The sequence below is a fragment of the Wyeomyia smithii genome, chromosome 3 (assembly GCF_029784165.1).
Source record: "Wyeomyia smithii strain HCP4-BCI-WySm-NY-G18 chromosome 3, ASM2978416v1, whole genome shotgun sequence".
NCBI classification, from domain to species: Eukaryota; Metazoa; Arthropoda; class Insecta; order Diptera; family Culicidae; genus Wyeomyia; species Wyeomyia smithii.
Window position 1 is genome coordinate 125,192,231 of NC_073696.1, and position 25,019 is coordinate 125,217,249.

At 38.2% G+C, this 25,019-nt stretch overlaps 1 protein-coding gene across 3 annotated transcripts in view; it reads left to right on the forward strand.

The window, feature by feature from the left end:
• LOC129731164 (dual oxidase) overlaps positions 1-25,019 on the forward strand; it is a 116,164-nt gene that overhangs the window by 83,285 nt on the left and 7,860 nt on the right. For all 3 annotated transcript variants that reach the window (XM_055690968.1, XM_055690967.1, XM_055690969.1), the window contains exon 3: positions 1,160-1,240. In XM_055690968.1, the coding sequence (XP_055546943.1) occupies positions 1,160-1,240 (81 nt within the window). The remainder of the gene's footprint in view (positions 1-1,159; positions 1,241-25,019) is intronic.

Consider the following 25,019-nt stretch of genomic DNA (forward strand, 5'->3'; position numbering starts at 1 on the left):
TTTATAATATATAACAAAAGATAAGTGCAAAAAATTAACTTTTAAGTAACTTGTACAGAAAATACACTGTAACTCTGTACCCAATGAAGATTGGAATTTTGTTTGTTCAGCAAAGATTCATATTTTTGCACGTTCTAATACTTTGCCGAATTAATCATTCCTCTATCTCTTAACACAAAAAAGTTAGTATTTTGGATATATGAGAACCTACTGTAACATATGCTCGCCGTACTCTATTATGGGTGGATTGGGACAAATGGTACCTAAAGGAGGTTATAGTACTTCAGCTTAACTCCAAGAAAAAGTATTGACATCATGATTCCACTTGCCCCTTTTTTACCTATACGTTCTTGAAGTTATCGAAAAAATAACCTAAAATATGATAAAACTTTGTAAGGAAAAGTCCTGGAGATATATGATCTTTGGCAAAAATGTGTGTTTTGTGTGCCCTAACAATTCCTCCGAACAATACTTTCGTGTGAAATGCAACTAATAAAAATTAAGTACAAAAAACTAACTTTTACGTAAGTTCCATGTAATAAGCTTTATAACTTTGTACTGAAAGAAGATAGGATTTTCATTTGTTCAACAAAGTTTCATATTTTTAAATCTTCTACAACTTTGCTCAACAAACTATTCTCCTATCTCTCAACACCAAAAAGTTAATTTTTTTATTTTTAGTGCAGTAAACTTTTCATACTTTTTAACAATTTGCGATTATGCGGGTCATTCATACAAACAATTGTTCCGAAGACATTTTTAAGCTAGGATGAAGGAAAAAGGCGCTATGGAATTAAATTCCACTTTTCGCCTCATTGGACAACTGTGCAGTGCTTTTGACCTATTATGCAAAATCAAACTCTCTGAGCCAGCAGCATCTGCGAGATTTTCAACATAAGAAGCCAAGAAAGAAATTTAATGATTTTTATTATTAGTTACTTTTTCCACTTAATAATAATTAAATTTAGTTCTGAAGATTACTGTAGGAGTTATATAACAACATATTTGTTTACATACAAAATTTTTAATGAAAATCTGCCCAAAGATATTATAGTTTCACGAAGAATATATTGTAGCAATCCCGATTTGTTAAATCTCAAACTGCTGGTACATTTTCTCACCATGTTTAATCAACTTTTTTTATTTTCTTTGATTTCAGAACGGTTGATGAGTCACGTGGAGAAGCAACGCTACGATGGCTGGTATAACAATTTAGCTCATCCTGATTGGGGTGCTGTAGGTGAGTGATATTATAACATGTATGAAATTGACCAAAAGAGTAATAAAAGAAACAAAAAAAAAGGTTTTTTTTAGAGCGCATTCAACGACATCAATCTTAATAAATTTATTACCATTGTTGATCGTAAAAGTTGATACTCGGTAATCCGTTATGGTTGCAAGATCCGTTGCCCAAATTAAGTAATGCCAGTGCGCCTGGGTGTCACCCAGCGGGGTAGTAACAAGAAAGGTTGTTTTTTGTTCAGACATACAGCGCGAACGACGAGCAAGGATTTGTCACGTCAAAACATAATTGAATATGTGTACATAGAATCTGCTCCATATGACTTACGATTATTATGAAGACCATAAAATTGCTATAATCTGGGAAAGATAATATTGTTATTGATCTTGGTATTTCTTACACTGAAACGTTAAAATCATATGCTCAATATAATCACAGTATTTTACATGCTGTTGTTGATTCTTAATCGTTGTGGCCTCAATCCTAAAATTCCCGTACTTCAATTTGCTGCATCAAAACTGCGTTTACTTTCAAAAATCGTTCGACGCTCTGGTGTCATTATTATGAGAGGCACATTTGTTCGGCTTCCTTAAATTACACACCCATCGGTACCCGTGGTGAAACTTGGCAGTTAAAGTTTAAGCACTTTCAACTGTGCCGCTTGAGCGTCACCGAGATTTGTTCCCAAGAGGGAAATGTGGCCTTCGAGCTATGACTGCAGACTGAGTTATTCATGTTTTAATTTTTTTCTCATATGCACTCATATGCACTCGAATGCATCAATGCTATAGATTAAAGTTTTTGCTAGCCACTACTAGGCTGGAGTAAAAACTTCATAAAGATTGGGATTTTTCCGAAACTTATCGACATGATACCAATTAAGTAATCCATTCGTGACAGAGGCTGTTGTCTCAATATACCAAAAGGGGTCTTTACATTGTGACACAGGGCGTGTCGCTGCTTTTTGAGTGCATTGACCACAATTATACATATCGATGTTTCATTGATGGTAGCCTGCCAGGACGGTTGGATTGAGAGATAAGCTTGCCCGTATGCGGCTCTTTCAAGTCGCGGATTAGTTTCGCTCCTTTTCAGCTCGGCGTCAAATTTAGCCTTTGATCAATATAGAGACTTGTTGATTCAAAATTTACCATTTCGCAACGTTTCATTATGCAAACTACAATACCTTTCATCAGGATTGATGAACTTGTACTGATAAACGCTTTGTTATGACCAATGTTGGGACTTTCATATATACGTTCTAATGTTGACGCAGCATGCCTCAAAGAGTTTGGTCGCAAAAATTGTTAATTTGAAGGTTGCATACATGCGTCAACGCGGTTGCAGATCCCGATATGGACAGACATGAGAGGCCAGACTTGTTATGTTCTACGCTACATGCTAAATATAAATTGGAAATGTATTGTACGATTGAAACACACGCTCGACAATGGTACTTTTGTGCGGTTGTCCTATCGTGGATTTCTTGTTCAGAAGTTTTGACCTTATTCAAGGGGACGTTTATGTTTTTGCTCAAGAAAAAATGTAAAAGTTTGGATTTTTTCACCGTGACGAGGCGCGTTTGAAATCGCTTCAGCTTTCTCCCTATTACCCAATTTTCTATGAAAATTTGGGAAAATACTCTCAAGAAGATGTACTTTAAGATAGACAATATTTCTTTATTTTGTGATGATAAAGTTTAAATACAAAATAATGAGCAGAAGATAGTTGTATCATTTTTTAAAATTGATTAGCACACTCAGATTCGATTTCGATATATTTTTTCAAAGTACGGTGAATCATGTTTAATAGAATGTCAGGATTGAGATTTTTCAAACCCATTTTTTTGGTTGATCCCGACCCGAACAATTTTTTTTTATGATATTCAAACTCGACCCGAACTTGAGATTTTATTGACGTTTTACGACAACATGGGGGTGCAGATTGAAAATTCGAATTCATGGAGAGTGTCACGAAAATAGTCTACTTTCCAATTCTTAAGACTCAGTCACTTTCCAACGGCTTTCCTTCATTTTTACAGCAATCGATTCAAAAATAAGCTTTGCGTCCACCAAAATGCGGAAAATTGTGGTACCAACTATTCAAAACAATATGTTAAAAAATAATGTACTGGATCACTGAAAAATTAAAAAATCACAAGTATTTTTAATTTGAATTCGTTTCAAATTCTTTCATTTTTTTTCAATAAAAACGAAACTCGTACTTTTTCGACTTTACTAAACGATGAATGCTATAAATCCCTTTCACTTTAAAACCTACAGAATAGGATGTATCATGTATCTTCATCACTGCTAGAATCAAGATTATTTTAAAACCACACGAATAATGAAATATTTAACCGTTCGATGACTTCCCTGTAACGAATTGAGCACGCAATGCATAGGTACACAAAGATAGACAAATTAGCTGGCTGGTGATATAAACGTGTTTAAACCCTGAGATTATAATCTTTTCGAACGGTTGTTTCGCTTCACGGTCTGCTGGTTGCAGGTGGTAAGTCTTCGAAGCCCTCGATCCGAGACTCAACCACACCTAATTAAGTGCCATTGCGAATAAATGGCTCATTCAGATTCCAGATCGACCGTGGAACGATTTCCGACATTTTTCAAAACGATGTTCGGTGCAAATCAAAAAGTTGGTTTAGTTGACGCCCACGTTTCAAATTCGGCTTGAAATTGACCGCAGGCGTGATGTTGAATTAAATTGAAATTCCCAACTAAGAAGCGAAAGCCTAATCACTTATATTTGTGAATTGTGAAAAAATTACTTCAGCAGTTATCTTTTTATTTCGAGGGGCAGCCACTTGGGAAACAACACATCCCACAAAATTAAAAAGCATTTTTAATTTAAACCCAAACAAATAATTTTTAGAAAAGGGCTTATGCAAACTTCAGCCATGATCAAACTGAACACGACATGTGCTCACGAATTTGTATTTGAACGGGTTGGTAACAGAATACTCAAATAATATTCAAGCGGACAGGCACTGACTGAGCACCCCGCTAACACCTCGCTAGCACCGGCCTCCATCCAGCCGACAGATTGATCTGTAACGTGTTGTACCAAATTGCATGGATCGAAATATTTGCCAACTCATGTGAGGCTATTAACTCATAACAGGAGGCTCGTGGTTCCAGCTAGTGCGCAAACAGCCAATGACGGCACGTGAGGTGATCGCAAAAAATTTCTCATTGACATCTCGCGGAACTTACCAGTCTATCTGTTTCAAGTGTGTTTCGCGAAGTCACGCATAGCTTTTGTGCTACAACTTGCCAACAAATAGTTCTATTTATATATGGTTTCTTAACAATGGAATCTTTTGAATAGTTACACGTGTTTAATTTTGGAATGTTTCATGTTCTATTTTTGGTTGGGCTTAGTGAGGTAATATAAATTTGAAATGAGTTTTCATTCGATATAGTTATGTTGGCGATAGTCAAAACTGAAGTATCTCGAGGCTAATCAGGATCCGTTACTGCAATAATCAGTTATTGGATAATTTGAGTTTTATTGCTGCCGATAATCAGAAGCCACTGACCATAATTCATGAGTTAACCGCTGACATTGGTTAGCTTCCGTTTTTGTTTTCTTCATGATACAAGCGCGCGAGGAGTTTCCTTGCGTAGTCATTAAATATGTACTGACATGCGCAATTAATCGTGCTTCATTAACATCTCATTCATTAACATCTGAACGAGGCATTTCGTATGCTGATTGTCTGCACCAAAAGATAGAAGGTTAATAGCGTAACCCGGGAGTCAGATTCCGGAGCTGAGAGATTTTTCTCTTTGAAATGGAGCATGATAACTATAATATATCAGCTGTTAACAAACGAATTAAGTATGCAATGTATGGCACTCGTCGACGTAGCGTTCCTCAGGATGGCGACTCTACCCGGAACAGTTCATTCGTTGATTAATGGTCTAGTGCCTCCAACTTTTTTTTCGTATGATGTGAGGTGTGACCAGTGGTTTTTCACCTAAAAAAAAAAAACACTGGCTCAAGCGAGGCTCAGAATAGCCCTTCCATGTTACTTATGCAATCACTTCGATGGAGAACTAAGCAAATATTGAATCCAATGGAGGCGCATGGTGTTTAGTAAATGCGATTATTCGCATCGGTTTTTCAAATTATTTAAATGAATGGTCAATTATTTAGTTGATGTTTGTTCGTGTTTCGATTGGTATTAATTTTAACCGTTGAAATATCCTGGACTTCTTGATCCCAAGCATTTCTTGTTTCGATTTCTTTTTTATTATTTTCGGTTATTACCGTTTTGTTTGAAAATTCGTTTATTTGAAAATTTTGAGTTCATATAAACTCATGTTCTAATTATGAGTACAACCTATTATATAATTATTATTATCGTTAAACTTCAGTCCTGTGCGTTGCCTAAAAGATTAGAGAGCATCTTCCACTACCGCTTTGTCAATCTAATTAGTCTTGTGCGCCGCCACGCCGCGCCGCGGCCTCCGATGATTTTGAGTCGGCGCGCCATCAAGCAAATTTTTTACGCGCCGGTAATGATAGTAATGTAGGCTGATTTTTGCCTAATTCTGAGTTGAGTGTAGATTACTCTATTTTTTTTTAAATTATTCGATGCAGCATTTTACATCAAGAATGTTAAGCTTTAACAAAGAGTTAGGACTTCGTATTCTTCTGTTCCGAATGAAATTATGTAATTTATTCAATAGATTCGATTGACACGGCTAATGAATGATTTTCACGGAGCCAGGAATTTATGTTTATATTTTTGTCATTGTGTATTATTTTGTTTCAAAGGAATGTTCGGGAAATAACGAAGAAATGAAGATTTCATTAATTATTTTGGTAAAAATTTTAGATTACTTCTAGAATACTGTCGTGCGGGACTTCTTCTGACATGTGTTCTTTGAACACTTCTTTCTTGCAAAACTTGTTCTTATTTTCGGCATATTGATAAAACAATGTATTTTGTTCCATTTCGCAAAAACCGTGTTTGAACGGGATTCAGCTTTATTAGCCGTGCGAAAATAAATTATGGTTGCTGAAACTTTTGTTCCAAAATCGTTGTTTTGGCTGACTATTTTGGTAAGTCGATGATTTGATCAAAAAAGGGGCCTTTTTTTATTTGGCCATACGTTTTATTGAATTTTATTAAAGACTTTAGCATACTTTTCTGCGTTCAATATAAGTGGAAATCATTGAGTTCAGTTTATCAAAACAGATGTTACAATTACTTAAAGTAAAAAAACTTGGAAAAAGTGTCGAAAGAACCCAAGTGAACTTTCGCGTTAATTGTATATTTGATAATACTGTGCTGAAATAGAATTTTTTTTCAAATAGTTCTAGTTATCAAAATAATCAACAAGGCAAGGTGAAGGTTTTTTTCTATACAGAACAATCAAGCATTCAAGGCTGATTCTGACGTCATTTTCAAGTAACGATTCTCTTCAAAATAAAGCTTTTGTAAAAAAATATCCTCCAAAGACTCTATTCTTGTGGTCTACACTCTCTGTAAGATACGATTATCAAATAGAAATGCTTGAAAAGCTCACATAATTTTTTTCGTGTTTTCAGCAATAGGGACGTTTAATTTAATGAAAGCCTGAATTAATTCAGAAAATAATGAAATTAAAGATTAAACTTTCCAATTTTAAATAATAGCTGAAATCGTTCCATATTACCAATGGCGTCATATTTTTATTGCTGGTTCGTAGATGACTTTTGTTGTTGTTGATTTTTTATGTATTTTTATATTAGTACACAATCAAAAATTACAGTCAATATTTTAGAAGTGGTAATTAGCGGCACACCGATATACGCCGCTACCGCCGCCGATAAAACCCAACGGCGTTACGCCGGTGCGCCGCCGAGGCAGAATGTTTTCTACGCCGCCGCCACCGCCGATGATTTGGTCGGCGCACAGCACTAAATCTAATAACTTGTCTTATTGGCAGTTTTCTGTAGTATTTTACCAACTTTTGATTAAAGCTGTTCACTTTTTTATGCATGTTTTTAAACATCAGAATCCAGAAAACATTGAAACATTTTCAATCAGCGTTTTCAATTATGGAATTCTTCATTACCAAATTTGAAAAGTATCGGTATCTATTCTTTTCCCAAATTTAAACAAAATCCGCATATGTATGAATTTTACTAAGTTTATTAATTCCAAGTTTTGCTCAAAAATATTGTTAATCCTATAACTAAGCAGTGTTTGTCGAGCTTCGTAGCCGCAAGGTTACAGAGTCAGCTTTGACAAGCGAATGGTGATAGGTTCGAATCTTAGTAGAACCAAACGATTTGTTCGCAAAAAGGACCTTAAGTATGGGTTTATTCTCAGGCTCTTCCACGCAAATTCTTCTCTCCAGATTTAATAACCTCTCGTCTAAAGCTTCGATAATATCAACTATAACACGATAATAGCACTATAACACGGAGCAGGTTACTTCTCAATAAGTAGCACTGCAAAATGGTAAAAAAAAAAAAAAACAGAAATGTGCAAACAGCAAAAACGTCCGGACAATGCCACAATAGATCAAACAACTACTGGTCGCAGTGGGGTCCACACATAAAAAAGCAGTGTTTTCGTTACGTCTGTCAGGAAGTTCGCCTACATGAGGATGTAAAATTGAAATCTATGAGCGGAAAAGTGTATAAAAAAGCAATATTGTTGTGTTCACTGTCTAAAGCTTTCTATAGCACGTCTACGCTGTTAGAGTGATAGCTTGCAGGAGGATATGATAGAATCGATAAGGAAGAAAGTAGGTTACTAGATCTGAATGAGAAGACAAAAAGTACTATAACTTCCCTCCAGACTTAATAACCACTGATCTAAAGCTTCGATAATATCATAGACTATAGCACGTTATATGCTTTCAGAGTGATAGCCTGCAGGAGTATATGTCTGTATATGTATATGTATATGTCTAAGTAGTATATGTATATGTCTAAGTCTGAAGGAGAAGACAAAAAAGCACTATAACACGGAGCAGGTTACTTCTCAATAAGTAGCACTGCAAAATGGTAAAAAAAAAACAGAAATGTGCAAACAGCAAAAACGTCCGGACAATGCCACAATAGATCAAACAACTACTGGTCGCAGTGGGGTCCACACATAAAAAGGAGTGTTTTCGTTACGTCTGTCAGGAAGTTCGCCTACATGAGGATGTAAAATTGAAATCTATGAGCGGAAAAGTGTATAAAAAAGCAATATTGTTGTGTTCACTGTCTAAAGCTTTCGTGAAGATTATAAAAGGTCAAATTCAAGAGTTTATTCGTCGCTATAATTTGCTCACCACCAAACAGTCAGGTTTTAGAGCCAATCACAGTACCGTTACAGGCTTACTCAAAGTGAATGATGATATCTATTAAAGTGGGGAAAAGTGATCGATTTTCCAGAACCAAGTTTTTTCGGTTCCTTTTGGGGTCCCAAACAACCCTAAACTTACCTGAGGTCGATTGGTTTTGTCTCCGCTTGGCGCATTGCATTTCAAATTTGTATGAAAATTCATATGGGAAAACCTACTTTTTTGCATTTACCTCTCTAGAGAGCTCAATAATGCTCTAATAATGCACTTCATTATGTTAAAGTATAGTATTTTAGATGTCTAACAACTTAGCAGAAGACACTGAAGAGCTAGAATGTCCCTAAGAAGAGCTATAGCTGTTCAAAGTTGAGTATGTCGATTTAAATGCAGAAAAACTTGTTTTCTGCCAACATTACCAATGTACCGGCGTCAGTAGGATTCCCATCAGAAGTAACCTGTCGTAACGAGTTTATACATTCAGCTAGACCAAACAAACAAATTCAGGTCAATATTCTAGGCGTAAATAGAATCTACACCGTGTTTCGGAGGTTACTACTGATGAAAATCAGACTAACGCCGGTACACTGGCAGTGTTGGCAGAAAAAATAATTTGCAACATAAATTTCGACATACTCAACTTTGAACAGCTCTAGCATTTTTTTGGCACACCCTAGCTCTTTAGTGTCTTCGGCCAAGTTATTAGGCATCTAAAAACCTACCATTTGAAGTGATGAAACCTATGGTTTGAGCCGTTTTGAGCTCCTTAGAATGGAAAATGCAAAAAAGTTGGTTTTTCCATACAAATATCCATATAAATTTAAAATGCAATGCGCCAAGCGGAGACAAAAGCAATCGACTTCTAATAAACTCAGGATTTTTTGGGGCCCCAAATAGAACAAAAAAAACTTGGTTCTGGCTTTCTGCTATCAAGGTTCGTTTTTTTCCATATAACGATTCCCCACCCTAATATCTATAGAGTGATAGACAGGAAAGGGTTAGCATTACTGTTATTTATAGATTTTTCAAAAGTCTTTGACAGAGTATCACATGTGAAGCTGCTTAAAAAATTTTCTCATCAATTTAATTTTTCTCGTGAGGCTGTTATATTGATGGAATTGTACCTAAAAAATCGATCTCAATGCGTTGAAATCGACGGTAAACTGTCAAGTCAGTTGCCGATTGCTTCGGGTGTTCCTCGAGGCTCAGTACTTGGACCTCTGCTTTTTACATTATTCATCAATGACTTGCCATCTGTATTGAAACACTGCCAAATCCATATGTTCGCAGATGATGTACAAATTTACTTGTGCTCATCTGAAAAATCTGTGACTGAAATGGATAGACTGGTAAATATAGATCTGTGTAGCATTGCACAATGGTCCACAGCTAACATGCTATAGATCAACTGTTCAAAAACAAAAGCTATGTGTATAACTAGACGTCAACGACCCGAAATCTTACCAAATCTTATAATGAATGGCGACATTATCAATTATGTAGACTACGCTTCCAATCTAGGCATAGGTTGTAGGTCTTGTTGAGTTTAATATTCGCTCATACTAGATATTTTCCAAACACCCCCAAAATCTGAAATTATGGTCAAAATACGGTTTTATGGACCTCAGCGCATATAATATTTTTTAACTCAGTCATTTATCAACCGATTTTCAATATTTAAGCAGTTTTAGAAAGAAGACAAATAGAGCTTTGAAAATATATACAGGTTTTAAGGAATATCAATAAAACATGTTTAGTTATTTGAGTTTGAATCCAATTTTTTAGACTTTTTCACGCAATTTTTCAATTTAATTTTAATTTAATAGCCAAAATATAAAAATTCGGTTGAAAAATAACCGTATTAAACATAAAAATGTGAGCTTGGGTAAAAAACAGGGTTTTGAAGATAACTTATAATTTTCGAGGTATTTGAAAAACTTCAAGTAAATGCGCACGTAACACTTGACAAAAGCTACAACCCTCACTAAGTCACTTCAAAAGTTCTTGCATTTGTTCATCATTTGTATCACCGTGAAATAATTGTGCGATAGAAGCCAAAAATTCTGGTTTTCTTAAAAAATATATAAATAACTAAGCCAAATATCAACCGATTTTCACAAAACTACTTTCATTTGATTCAGAATTTAATATACTTTTGAAATTGTTGTATATTTGTGGTATGTTTCTTACAAAAATAGACGGCAAATTTAAAATTAAATTGAAAATTGCGTGAAAAAGTCTAAAAAATTAGATATAAACTCAAATAACTTAACATGTTTTATTAATATTAGAACAAACCAGTAAATATTTTAAAAGCTTTATTTGTTTTCTTTCTAAAACTGCTTAAATATTGAAAATCGGTTGATAAATGACTGAGTTGAAAAATATTATATGCGCTGAGGTCCAAAAAACCGTATTTTGACCATAACTTCAGGTTTTGGGGGTGTTTGGAAAATTTCTAGTATGAGCGAATGTTACACTCAACAAGACCTACAATCTACACTAGGTCACTGCAGAAGTTCTTGCATTTTTTTTTTCATTTGTAGCACAGTGAAATTTGTTGTTGTTTTCACCTCATTTGCAAAAAGTCAGTCGTGGAAAATAAGGCTAGAGTTCGTGTAAAACATCGTCAATTTCATCAAAATGAAAGGAACTATTAATAATTACTATGTATTTATCGAATTATGAAGTATCCGCTCTGGATTTCGCATTTTAACTATTTTCATACGCTGCTAAATATTGGCCCATAATACTAGTCACGAAATTTGGTTTTCCCAGTATTATGGGCCACCCAGTAATATCGGCTAGGCTATATATTGTATTAGTTTTTGACGCATATTAATGACTTTTGATAGTCAAATTGAAGTTTAGTGCACTACTGAGCATAACTTGTGAATATATTTACTTATCGGCATTTTAATTAGTGGAGAAACTGGTACTAACGTTTGTTTATCCTAAATTTTCATGATCTTGCTTTAAAGTCAATATCAACCCTGATTTCTAAACTTTGGTTACTGTACCCAGTTTGAAAATTTAGGCTTCTTATTGGTTTCATAAGCACTCGCATTTTCACAGTTATCAATTATGCTTATGCTCTAAGGCAGCCGACCGAATTTCGGGTGACAGGTGACTGTATCGGTAATCGAACTCCTGCCTTCCAGCTTAGATTGCTGTGTTCTTTCCGACGGAGTAAAAAGATACCTATTGTCAAAACATAGAAAAGCAAAGCCTTGGTGCTACGATTCGGAACTCGATCTGAATTATTTATACACATACTTCGCAGTCAACTGTTTTAGTGTACAGGACAATTACGAGGATAGCGCGCTACGACCCTACTGACACTTACAGTCTTTCCCGAGCCGAGACTCGAACTCACGACGACTGGCTTCTTAGGCCAGCGCCGTATCGCGAGACTGTCTGGGAGATAGTGTCAAAACATATGAGTGTTCAAAACATGAGAAAAACAAACTTTGAAAAAAGGCGGAGCAAAATATTACAATAATGTGTTATCGAAATTATTGTGCCGTGTCAAATAAACCAAACTTAAACCTGTTGTCGAAATTGATTCAATGTCTTTCTGATAGTCTAACCTGCCTCTCGATGTTAACCTTACAGTTGGAATTACTCTTTAAAATAATGTCTCTGTCTTCAAAACAAAAAAAAACATTCGCCTGGCTCTTAATACTGGGAGCATTGGCCCATAATACTGGGAGAGTCAAAAAGTGGCCCATAATAGTGGGAATCGGAAGAGCATAACATTTTGTAAATTTTTGATTAAATAAGTTGTGTAAGAACGAAAATATATTTTCAACATCAAACTTCAATGTACTTAGCACAAGTTAGTAAAAAAGCGAAGGTTTAATCTTATTTTTTTGTTTTTTTTATCGTTAATTAAAAAAATCAATTATGCTTAGCTGGCCCATAATACTGGTGTGACTGTAATTCTACAAAATAATTTGCAATGGGACAGACAGTAAAATGCAGTAAAATTTATGCTGGTCTAGGGCATTTGAAAATAATAGCTAGCATGTTACGAGTAAATGTTAAATTGAAAAAGTTTAAATCTCTGTTACTTCCCCAATTCACTTACGGATCTGAGCTTATCATCGATGCTCCTGTACGAGTATTAACCAGGTTGCGGGTGGCTCTGAATTGTTGTGTTCGTTGGGGTTTTCAATCTTAATAGATATGCTAGAGTTACTTATCTGCAAAACCAGCTTCTTGGTCTTCCTTTAGAAAACTTTTACAAATTTCGCTGACTTTTTACTTTGTATAAAGTCACTCACAACGGTCCCGAATACATGCGTGAAAAACTACAGCCATTTCGTAGTTCCCGCGTTCGAGATTACATTTTGCCGCAATTTTTCACTTCGCAATATGGAAAAACCTTCTTTGTACGTGCAATTGTCTGGTGGAGTCATCTTTCTACTGATGTAAAAGATACTACCTGTTCTGCTAGATTCCGCCATGCTTGTACCAATTGGATGGAAGGAAGAAATTAAATTAAATTCAAGATATGAGTTTGAAAAATAGTGGTTTAGGTAGGATGAAAAATTAAATGTGATTGCAAACAATGTTAAGTATGTGTTTTTTTTCTTCTAAGTGTAGAATTTTAAAAAGAAGTGATTCTTACTCTACATGCATTGACAAATGAAATAAATAAAAAATAAACAAATAATAAATCGGGTAATTTTCGAGGGATTTCCTTCGATCTCGCAACAATCAGTAGGAAAATCTACTATACATCCTGCCAAAGGCAGAACATTTTATTTGACCACTTGAACTATTGTACTATTGAAAACTGTCAAGCCTTGTTAAAACGCAAAATCCTCTGATTGATCGCTTAATGCTTACTTTCTCAAGCACGTTCGAAAGAATTGGACCTAGTAAATGGGGAATGTAAAGGGTGATTTTTTGCATTTGGTTTTTCGTGTATTCAGATTTGACAGTTCACGCGGGAATTCTGACAGCTGTCAAAGTCTAATGTACTCAGTTTGGTTTGCCATTCCACCATGAACAGACTTCTGCCTGAACAACGCTTACAAATAATCCAATTTTATTACCAAAATTCGTCCTCTGTGAAAAATGTTTTTCGCGCATTACGACCATTTTTTGGTCGTCATAATCGACCTACTGAGCAAGCTATTCAAGCTATTTTGACGAAATTTCAAGCCAGTTTTACTCTGTTGGACATAAACCCACCAACACGTATACATAGAGTGCGTACAGAAGAAAATATTGCTGCCGTATCAGCCAATGTAGTGGAAAACCGTGAAATGTCAATTCGACGCCGTTCGCAGCAATTGGGCTTGTGTTATTCGACTACATGGAAGATTTTACGGAAGGATCTTGGTGTAAAGCCTTAAAAAATACAACTCGTACATAAATTGAAGCCGAACGACTTGCCGCAGCGTCGAATTTTAGGTGAATGGGCCTTAGAACAACTTGCCGAAAATCCACTTTTTTACCGAAAAATTGTGTTCAGTGACGAAGCTCATTTCTGGTTAAATGGGTATGTTAATAAGCAAAATTGCCGCATTTGGATCGAAGAGCAACCAGATTCAATACAAGAATCGCCAATGCACCCAGAAAAATGCACGGTTTGGTGCGGTTTACATGCTGGAGGCATCATTTGTCCGTACTTCTTCAAAGATGATCAAAATCGCAACGTTACGGTCAATGGCGCTCGCTATCGCGCGATGATTTCTGATTTTTACTGCCGGAAATTGAAGAGCTGGGTCTTTTTTTTTTTTTTTCCTCATCTATAGTTTATTTGACACGGCACAAATACAATTCAATGTTTAACGGCGCCAATTATATCTGGTAGCTTACTTACTAAAGTATCTTAATAACTAAAAGCTAATTTTTTATCCTCGCTGCCGACTACGAGCTGAAACTAAATCTAACTTAAGCTAGAATGTTTTGCATGAAAAGCACTGAATAGTTGTTTGATGGTTTTCCATCGCCATAGGTAAGCAGCATATTGAATATGTTCCGCTGCTGGGCCAAGATATTACGGACTGGCATATTGGGTTGTCTCCCTCGGGGCCTGAGAGTATCGTGCGGGTCTAGTTGCTGTTTCCGGATCCGGGGTCTTAACGTGTTCTTGTCGTTTGGTTGGATGTAGGCGGAAGATGATAGGACTAAACTGGGGCGTGGATGGATTTCAGGAAAACGTATATAAGGGACATGTAGGATAGGTTACGGCTCGCCAAGACATCACGAACAGGAACAGCCGGCTGCCTACCTTCGGCCTGCAGGGAAGCTATTAATCTAGACCTGGCGTCACGGTGTACAGGGCATGACCAAACAACGTGCTCTATGTCGTGATAACCTTCACCACAGGCACAGATACCGCTTTCCCCGAGCCCAACACGACGGAGATGCGCGTCAAATCTATAGTGATTGGACATAAGCCGGGACATCACGCAAATGAAATCCCGCCCTACATCCAACCCCTTGAACCACGGGTTCGTCGATACCTTGGGGATTATGGAATGTAACCACCTTCCCAGTTCCCCCTTGGTCCAAGAATTTTGCCAACTGATGATCGTATTCTGACGTACAAATGCGAAAAATTCATTAAAGGCAATTGGTCTTTCATAAATATCACCGTTTGTTGCGCCCACCTTAGCCAAAAAGTCCGCTTTCTCATTACCCGGTATCGAGCAGTGAGAAGGGACCCACGCTAAGGTAATCTGAGTAGATTTTTCGGATAAAGCACTCAGATGTTCCCGTATTTTCCCCAGGAAATACGGAGAGTGCTTAACATCTTTCATCGATCGGAGAGCCTCAATGGAACTGAGACTGTCCGTAAAGATGAAATAATGGTCCGTGGGCATTTTTTCGATAATCCCTAGGGTGTACTGAATTGCAGCTAGTTCTGCGACGTAAACAGAAGCAGGATTATCGAGCTTATGGGAGACGGTTAAATTGTTATTGAAGATACCGAAGCCAGTGGACCCATCAAGAAGTGATCCGTCAGTGTAGTACATATTGTCGCAGTTGATGTTTCGATATTTATTGGAAAAAATTTTTTGGGATCTGCTGCACGCGTAAATGATCCGGGATTCCACGAGTTTCTTCTATCATGGATGTATCGAAAAACACAGTAGAATCAGAAGTATTTGATAAGTCGAGACGATTTGGAATATTCGAGGAGGGTTAATATTTTGGGACATGTGATTGAAATACAATGTCATAAAACGGGTTTGAGAATTAAGTTCGATTAACCTTTCAAAATTTTCAATCACGGGACGGTTCGAGACCTCACATTTGATAAGAATACGAGAAGACAGGCTCCAGAAGCGGTTTTTCAATGGTAGTACTCCAGCTAAGACCTCCAAACTCATCGTATGGGTCGACTGCATGCAACCTAAGGCGATACGCAAACAACGATATTGTATTCGCTCCAGTTTGATCAAATGTGTGTTTGCTGCGGAGCGGAAGCAGAAACACCCGTATTCAATAACAGACAATATCGTTGTTTGGTAAAGCCTTATAAGGTCTCCTGGGTGGGCTCCCCACCATTGTCCGGTTATTGTACGAAGAAAATTCACTCTTTGTTGACATTTTTTCATCAGATACCTCACGTGACAACCCCAGGTGCCTTTAGAGTCGAACCAGACACCAAGATATTTGTGTACCAAAACCTGAGAAATCGTTTTACCCATTAATTGTGTTTGAAGCTGAGCAGGTTCATGCTTCCTAGAAAAAACTACTATCTCAGTCTTCTCCGGAGAGAATTCGATACCTAGCTGTAAAGCCCAAGCAGACAAATTGTCCAAGGTATCTTGCAATGGTCCTTGCAAATCGGCAGCTCTGGCTCCTGTAACAGAGATTACACTGTCGTCTGCAAGTTGTCTTATCGTGCATGAGTTTGCCAGACATTCGTCGATGTCATTTACATAAAAGTTGTAAAGAAGGGGGCTTAAACATGAGCCCTGGGGAAGACCCATGTAGCTAATGCGAAAAGTTGCCAAATCGCCGTGCGTAAAATGCATGTGCTTTTCGGACAACATTGTGCAAAAAATTGTTCAAAATTGGAGAAAATCCTTGTCGGTGAAGTTTACCCGAAAGAATGTCAATAGAAACGGAATCAAAAGCCCCCTTAATGTCCAAGAACGTAGACGCCATTTGTTCTTTGCGAGCATACGCCAGCTGAATATCTGTTGAAAGCAACGCAAGACAATCATTCGTCCCTTTGGCACGGCGGAAGCCAAATTGAGTATCTGATAGTAGTCCATTTGATTCGACCCAATGGTCTAAACGACGGAGTATCATTTTTTCCATCAATTTCCGGATACAGGATAGCATTGCAATCGGCCTATAAGAGTTGTGATCAGAAGCTGGTTTCCCTGGTTTTTGGATGGCGATCACCTTCACTTGCCTCCAATCCTGCGGTACAATATTTTGCTCCAGGAACTTATTGAACAAGTTCAACAAGCGCCTCTTGGCATTGCCGGGTAGATTCTTCAACAAGTTGAATTTGATTCTATCTAACCCAGGCGCGTTATTGTTACAGGACAGGAGGGCAACTGAAAATTCTGCCATCGTAAAAGGTGATTCAATCGCGTCGTGGCCCGGAGACGCATCGCGAACAATGTTTTGCTCAGGAACAGAGTCCGGACATACTTTCCTGGCAAAATCAAATATCCACCTACTTGAAGACTCCTCGCTTTCGTTGACCGTTACGCGATTCCGCATTCTTCGGGCTGTGTTCCAAAGAGTGCTCATTGATGTCTCCCTCGACGTCTCGTTTACGAACCGACGCCAATATCCGCGTTTCTTTGCCTTAGTCAAGCTTTTAAACTTGGTATCAAGCTCCGAATAACGTTTAAAGTCGTCGGCATCGTCTGTATCCCGGAAGGTCAGATACGCGTCGGATCTTTGCGTGTAGACATCGGAGCACTCTTGGTCCCACCACGGAGTGGGAGGCCGTTCTTTGATCGTTACGCCGGGATATTTCTTCGTTTGGGCTTGCAACGCGGCGTCGAGAATCAAGCCCGCGAGGAGGTTGTATTCTTCAAGTGGTGGATGATGTTGAATCGACTCGACCGCTTTTGAAATCATTTCCTCGTATAACTTCCAATCGACATTCCGTGTGAGGTCATACGGAATGTCAATTGGTCGCATGCGAGTTGACCCGTTATTAATTGAAATAAGAATAGGCAAATGGTCGCTACCGTGAGGATCAAGGATTACCTTCCATGTGCAATCCAACCGTAGCGACGTCGAACATAAGGATAGATCCAAAGCGCTTGGGCGCGCTGGAGGTTTCGGGATACGTGTCATTTCACCGTTGTTTAAAATAGTCATGTCGAAGTCATCGCAAAGGTTATAGATTAAAGAGGAGCGGTTATCATTGTATGGGGAACCCCAAGCCACGCCATGAGAGTTGAAGTCTCCCAAAATCAAACGTGGCGAGGGAAGAAGTTCTATTAAATCAAAGAGCAGCCGTTGCCCAACCTGTGCTCTGGGAGGAATATATATTGAGGCAATACAAAGCTCTTTACCTTGTATTGTCATTTGACATGCGACAACTTCGATGCCTGGAATCGAGGGGAGCTTAATACGATAGAAAGAATAGCACTTTTTAATCCCTAAAAGTACTCCTCCATATGGGGTGTCTCGATCAAGGCGAATAATATTAAAATCATGAAAGTTGAGATCAGTATTTGAAGTAAGCCAAGTTTCACAAAGGGAAAATGCATCGCATTTGTTTTTATTTATCAAAACTTTAAACGAATCAATTTTTGGTAAAATACTTCTACAATTCCACTGTAAGACAGAGATAGAATCCTTCATATACGCAGTTGAATTAGGCATCGAAAGATACAATCGCTGCAAGGAGGGGCCATTGGGCAGTCAATTGCTTCAAAAATGATCTAACTGTTGGGAGGAATGCTGTAAGAAAAATTTTAATTGGATCGGGTACATTGAAATTTTCAAAAATCCAGTCCACAATGTCAGAAAATTTCACTAATCCAGAGTTTGTTTCATCAACTGGATGTGCAAAAGGAACAACTGGGGTTTTAGATGTTTCTGGCAGTGCTGGGAACTCCTTCTGGGACTTTAAATTTGCAAGCCCAGGAGGAGTTTGCTTCGGTTTTTCCGCAGCACTGTTTGGTTTGTTCGTACTTTTCATTACACTTTGGGAAATCTTAGGACCTTTACGGGGAAGTTTAGGAGAAGAAACATTTTTCCTCTTCCTAGACTCCCCAGGATTGGCATAAGATGTTCCCGCTGCTGAATCGTCAGAATCGGTTTCATCAGAGGGCAACAGATCAAAGGGGTTCGATGTTATGGTAGAAGTGGTCACGGTCTTCTTCAGCATCTCAGCGTAAGAACGCTTTGAACGCTCCTTAAGTGACCGCTTGATTTTATCTCTGCGCTGCATGTACACCGGGCATGTGGAGAGCTCATGCTGGTTTTCCCCACAGTGAATACATTTTTCAGCATTAACACTGCAAGAATCTTCCGCATGAGTCTCCCCACACTTGCTACATCGTGCCTTATTGCAGCAGTAGGCGGCTGTGTGGCCTAACTGCTTGCAATTGGTGCAATTCATAACACGGGGTACATACAATCGCACAGGCAGACGAACCCGGTCGATCGAGACGTGGCTAGGGAGTGCAGATCCGGCAAACGTAACGCGAAACGAGTCTGACGGAGTGTAAACTTTTTTACCGCCGACGAGAGACATGGACCGCAATTGCTTACAATCCAAAATCTTCGCCTGTGTTTCGGTATTTTTGAAGCAACCGGTTGCGCTTTTTAGGATACACTCGACAGACAGACTCGAATCGGTTATGACACCGTCGATCTCCACGTCTCGTGCGGGTATGTAGACGCGATACTCGCGTGTGAAGAACTCAGAGCAAGCGATAGCATTGGCCTGTGCCAGATCACTGACCACGACACGGAGCTTGTTAGGTCGGACCTTGGAAATTTCGGTCACGGCCTTGTACCCCTTCGTCAGGTCTTTAGCAATTTGCAGTATGTTTAAACGCTTTGAATTCACTCCTGCCTTTGGACGAAAATAAACAGTATAGCTGCCCTGTTGAGATCCGTCCGGGTAAAGCCTGGGGCGAGGGGGGACTGGAGAATGAACAGGGGAGGGGGTAACAGAAGGGTCAGGGTCAGGGGGGTTCGGGGATGGTGGCACGGGAGGCGAGGGATCTATATCCATTGCGCTAAATGTAGCGCACTAGCGCACTAGCGCCGACAAGAACACGTACCTCTTTACTTCTTCCTTCCAGCAGTGGTTGTCCGATCGTTCGAAGCTGCACCCAAAGCAGCCAGCAGCACCAGTACAGCAGCACCAATACAGCCACCAGCAGTGAGCCGGGTGTGAGATCACTCAGCACAGCGACACGGACTCGACTGTCAACTGATGGGCTTGGATTAAAAAGATCTATTCACGGTGCACAGATCAAAACTGCAGCTGGTATTTTGCACCAATACAGCCAAAGTTGTGAGCCGGGTACAGAACGTATCGACACAACTCACAATCTAGTTGGCCTTTAGCGCGAATAATACACTCTTTTGTTTGGCTATTCGTACACACGGACCGGATTGTAATAGAACGACCACTTTGCACGTCCGTTTCTGTCGAGTGTTCGACGCGGAATGAAGAGCTGGGTCTTGTTGACATGTGGTTTCAGCAAGACGGAGCGATGTGCCACACATCGCGCGAATCAATGGACATATTGCGGAATGAGTTCGGTGAGCAATTCATCTCACGAAATGGACCGGTGAATTGGCCGCCTAGATCATGCGATTTAACACCGCTAGATTATTTTTTGTGGGGCTTCGCTGAGTCTCTCGTCTATGCAGATAAGCCAACAACAATTTCAGCCTTGGAAGACAACATTACACGCGTTATTCGCGAGATACCAGCCGTAATGCTCGAAAAAGTAACCCAAAATTGGACTTTTCGTCTGGACCATTAAAATTGTAGCCGTGGCAAACATTTGAATGAAATTATCTATAAAAAGTAAATGGCATAAACCAATTTATAGGCTCAAATAAAAATTTCATACAGTTTTGTAATCTCTATGCGTTTGTTTTCAAAGAAAAACCAAATTCTTAAAAAATCACCATTTACTATTTGGCTAGGATCCTTGAATCGGAAGGAGTTTGAGAGAGGTTTCAGCTTAATAACCTGCTACCACCGGGTCGCGTGGTGCAAGTCAGTGCTACAACCGTAGTCGGACTAACAACAGTGTTGCCAGGAGTAACGTGTTTCTAGTCCTGATTGCATAATGAAGCGTTTCACATTGAAGTTATGACTCTCGCCAACACTTTAGCTACGCGAGCGGTTAAAACCCTTAAGAGAAAAATAAATAAATTGTAGTTCAATTATCGCAAAGACAAAATAAAAGTGGGCCACCCGTGGATTTCGATCATATTTTCGCAACGGTGTTTGGGCAAATTTTTTCTCGCTTCGAACCAGCTAACATATAGCGGGAAACTAACGAGCTCCGGGATAGGAAGTTTATTAGCCTCCGTTATCCTGCTGTGGAATCCTGAGAGTGGTGAAGGAGACACTTGATTCGTTAGACAGTTAGGCAAGGCGAGGGTCCTTTTTATTATTGACAGTCAGATGACATACAAAATAAAAGAAATATTTGTTTTTCAATCAAAGCTTTAGTGTCTTCAGTAAGAAAATAAACACAACTTTTTCTATAATAGTAATGGTTACTCGATTCCAAACCTATTTCCATATTATTTTCAAAACGTTCGAGGGACAATTGTAAGAAAAAAGTCCTATTTCAATTGTAACTCTCGTGCCGATTGGGAATTCATTTATAAGAAAATGTTGGACTTTTGAAAAAATGGACTTTATGAAAAAATACTGAAGTTATTGAAAAATTCTTCGTATTGTTTTGTCAATTATTTATTGAAGTGTGCTTCATTTAGAATTGAAACAAACTTTTTCTCATATTGTGGCGCTCCTGGTGAATGGATTGGGAAGTTTTCGATGCCCACGTGTCGGGAATTTTGTTAGCTTCACCTATGTACTTTTGATAATTGACAAACGATTCTAATTAAGATCGGGAAACGCTTCAAAGCTTTAGACCTATAATATTGTAAAAAACCTAGAGGAATTTTCTTGGAAATTTTACTCTTAAATGAACTCGAAATATCTCTAAGCCTTCTTTTTTATTATGAATTAATAAAAAGGTTTACTTGAAATTTATAATGTTTAGTCATTTTTTGAAGAATTTGGAAAAAAAATCGTTCGATTTCGGAAACCTCGAATTTTTGCGAAATTTGGCACAGCCTTTTTTGACATTCCGCAGTTTTTTATAAACAATCAAAGAACTGTCGACCGGAAACTGCGTGGTAAGACTTTGTAGACATTCAAGGGAAATCCCAAGTTTTCGGACCGTGATTCGGAGAATTCGGTGCTGCCCATAGTACCGTGAGGGGAATTCGACTCCACTAAGGTTTCAAGTCGTTTCGAGCTAGCAAACAGCCAAACCTGACCATAAAATAGAATAGTGTGGTCAAAATCCGTGCTCGGAAGCTATACGACCAAGGGCTGACCAAGTTCGAAGGGTGTCTTCTGATGGACGATAAAACCTATGTCAAGTCTTACTGTGGGCAAATTCCAGGTCAAAAATTTTACTTGGTAACGGCTCGGAAGACGTTCCAGCCAAATTCAAACTTGTTTTCATCGACAAATTTGCACGACAGTCTTGATTTGGCCTGGCATTTTCAGCTATGGCAGAAAAGCGAAAGTTTTCATTACGAATAAGACAATGACGTCGTAACTGTACCAAAAAAGTGCCTCCAAAAATCGAATTTTGCCGTTCATTCGATCGCATGACATTTCAGAGGTGTTTTGGTCAGCTTTGGCGCGCTGTCGCAAAGTCGTTCAGGAATGGTATGCAGAGAAAGGGGTACAGTTTAGGTATTCCGAAAAACCTTAACCCAACCAATTCCGATCTGTTGAGAAAAACTGAGCAATCATGAAGAGGAGACTCAAGGTAAAGTAAAAGGTAGTGGAAGATATCAATTAGATGAAAACTTGCAATGAGATAACCAAAACGATGGACGAAGAAGGTGTACGCCGTCTAATGAGCCGTACTACAGGAAAAGTTCGAGAATTCCTTCGAAACCGTGACGAATGATTTTATCTGTATTTTTTCTTGAAAGTATGAAGAAAATACATTTGTGTAAAAAAAGATGTTGAATTTAATAATAAATAACTGAAATACAAGCAATTGTTTTTCTTCCAATAATTTCTGAAGTAAGCTACTAAGTACGAATCTTAGTAGAATCAGGCCATTTGGTTGTCAAAGGACAACCAAACAACATGGGTTATTCTCAGGCTCTCCACTACATACCCTTCCTTCAAGCTGAACTCTATACTACCCCTGCTAACTTTCATTCCAACAAAAAATAAGTCACTCTTAAAATAAAACTGGATTGAGTAACGTATAAAAAGTTCTCTTCAGGGACTTGTAATTATGGCGCGGTCTTGGCTGGAAGAACGATGTTTCGATAAGACTCCCTCCTCTTGACAAAATATAACTTATACTACTATATATAACATATAAGCAAAGCCTTGGTGCTACATTCCGATTCGGAACTTGACCTTCTGTTTATTTATACACAGACTTCGCAGCCGACTATTTAGTGTACAGAACAATTGCGGGGCTAGCGCTACGATCCTACTGACACTAACAGTCTCTCCCGAGACGAGACTCGAACCTACGACGACTGGCTTGTTAGGCCAGCATCGTACCTCGAGACCATCTGGGAGATGCATATATAACATATACCTACTTATAATAAAACTGACCAGAAGTGAAGCATTGAGTCCTCTTCAGGGAATTGTGATTGTGACGCGCCCAGCAAACAAATTGGTTCATATAACTCGCGCTCAACTCTGTTAAGTGAACCTTTGTTTGGTAAAAAATGACAATATAAGATGCATAAAATGCGCCTATGTGTACAAATCTGGACGCCATATACGTACATTGTAAAAAAAAAATTGGTAACGATTTTGTATAACTTCGCATGCTCTCTTGAATGGCCTCATTTGCAACTTTGTATTGCATTGTATACGACTTAGAGGATTGACGCATTTTACAATTTTATATGACACGTTAAATGGCTTTGTATATAACCTAATATTGCGTTTTATCGGATCTAAATTTTATACGATATGAACAAATTTATTATTGCATCTTATGTAACTTCAAACTTGACATGCACATTTGAGCGACTAAGAATTAACATCCTTATACGACTTCTGGTTTGCTGCACGGTGTTGGTAGGAGGAACGAGGTTTTGATAAGACTCCTTCCTCTTGACAAAATAAGTTCTTCTTATAATAAAACTGATCTCAGGAATATTTATCCTCTCCAGGGAATTTGAATCGGCGATATTGGCACGGGGAACGAGATTTCGATAAGACTCCTTCCTCTTGACATAATAAGTCCCTTTTAGAATTAATCTGGCCATAGAGGAAGGTTAGGTGTAGCCTGACTCCAGGGAATTGTAACTTGGCGATATTGTTAGGATAGAAAGAGGCTCGATATAGTAGAGCAGTAAGCTTGAAACGAAAGGTTAAACACTCACACACAAGCACGGATATAAATGAAAAAGCTTATCATTCATTCAATAGTGATGCTGCCAAAAACGTGAAGTGCGGAGTACAGAAAACACCTTGGCAATATCACAATAGATCAAATGTCTCTGGTCGCAGTGATGAGTCCACACAAAGAAAAAAAGCTTTACATTGCAAATAAAATTAACAATTCTAGAGTAGTTCATATTTTATATTTTTAAAACAAATCACACAGTTAATTAATGATAGTTATTTTCTCGTAAAACGATTTTATTGGTACAGTATCCATTCTGCAAAGATTATAACCGATGAGTTTCGAACTATTCTGCACTCTGAAATTCGGTAATGAACAAGTTGAATAATCAAAACAAATATCAGGAAATATTCAAAAGAGATTTCAGAATTAGTGATAAATTCACTGGAAATCGCTCGATGTTCTTTCGTCGAAATAAAGTTCTTATTCAAAAGATTTTCAGTGATAATGGAGAAAATAATTGAACTAATGTATATCTTCAATAATTAGCGTCAGCACACAATAAATCAAACTACATAAATAAACTTGGTTATATCAAGTGAAATTTGTTTTTCTTTTTTAGTTTTACAAATAGTTTTGTTATTGAAATCCAACAAAATTAGTAGTTCCTATATGGATAGTAATGGAGTCTCATATATTCCACACATTGCAAATCAAGTTTAAGATTTCTTTTCTGTATGTCACTGTGCAACTGCACAGTCCCAGGCTAAGAAACGCATGTCAAAGAAACACACCTTCTCCTACATACCTTTTTTGGCTACGCTACCGGTGCAGCCACCGTTGCGAATTTTCGCGCATATGTAATTTATTCTCCCCGTACCGTATAATCGCCCAGCTGCTCAAGTA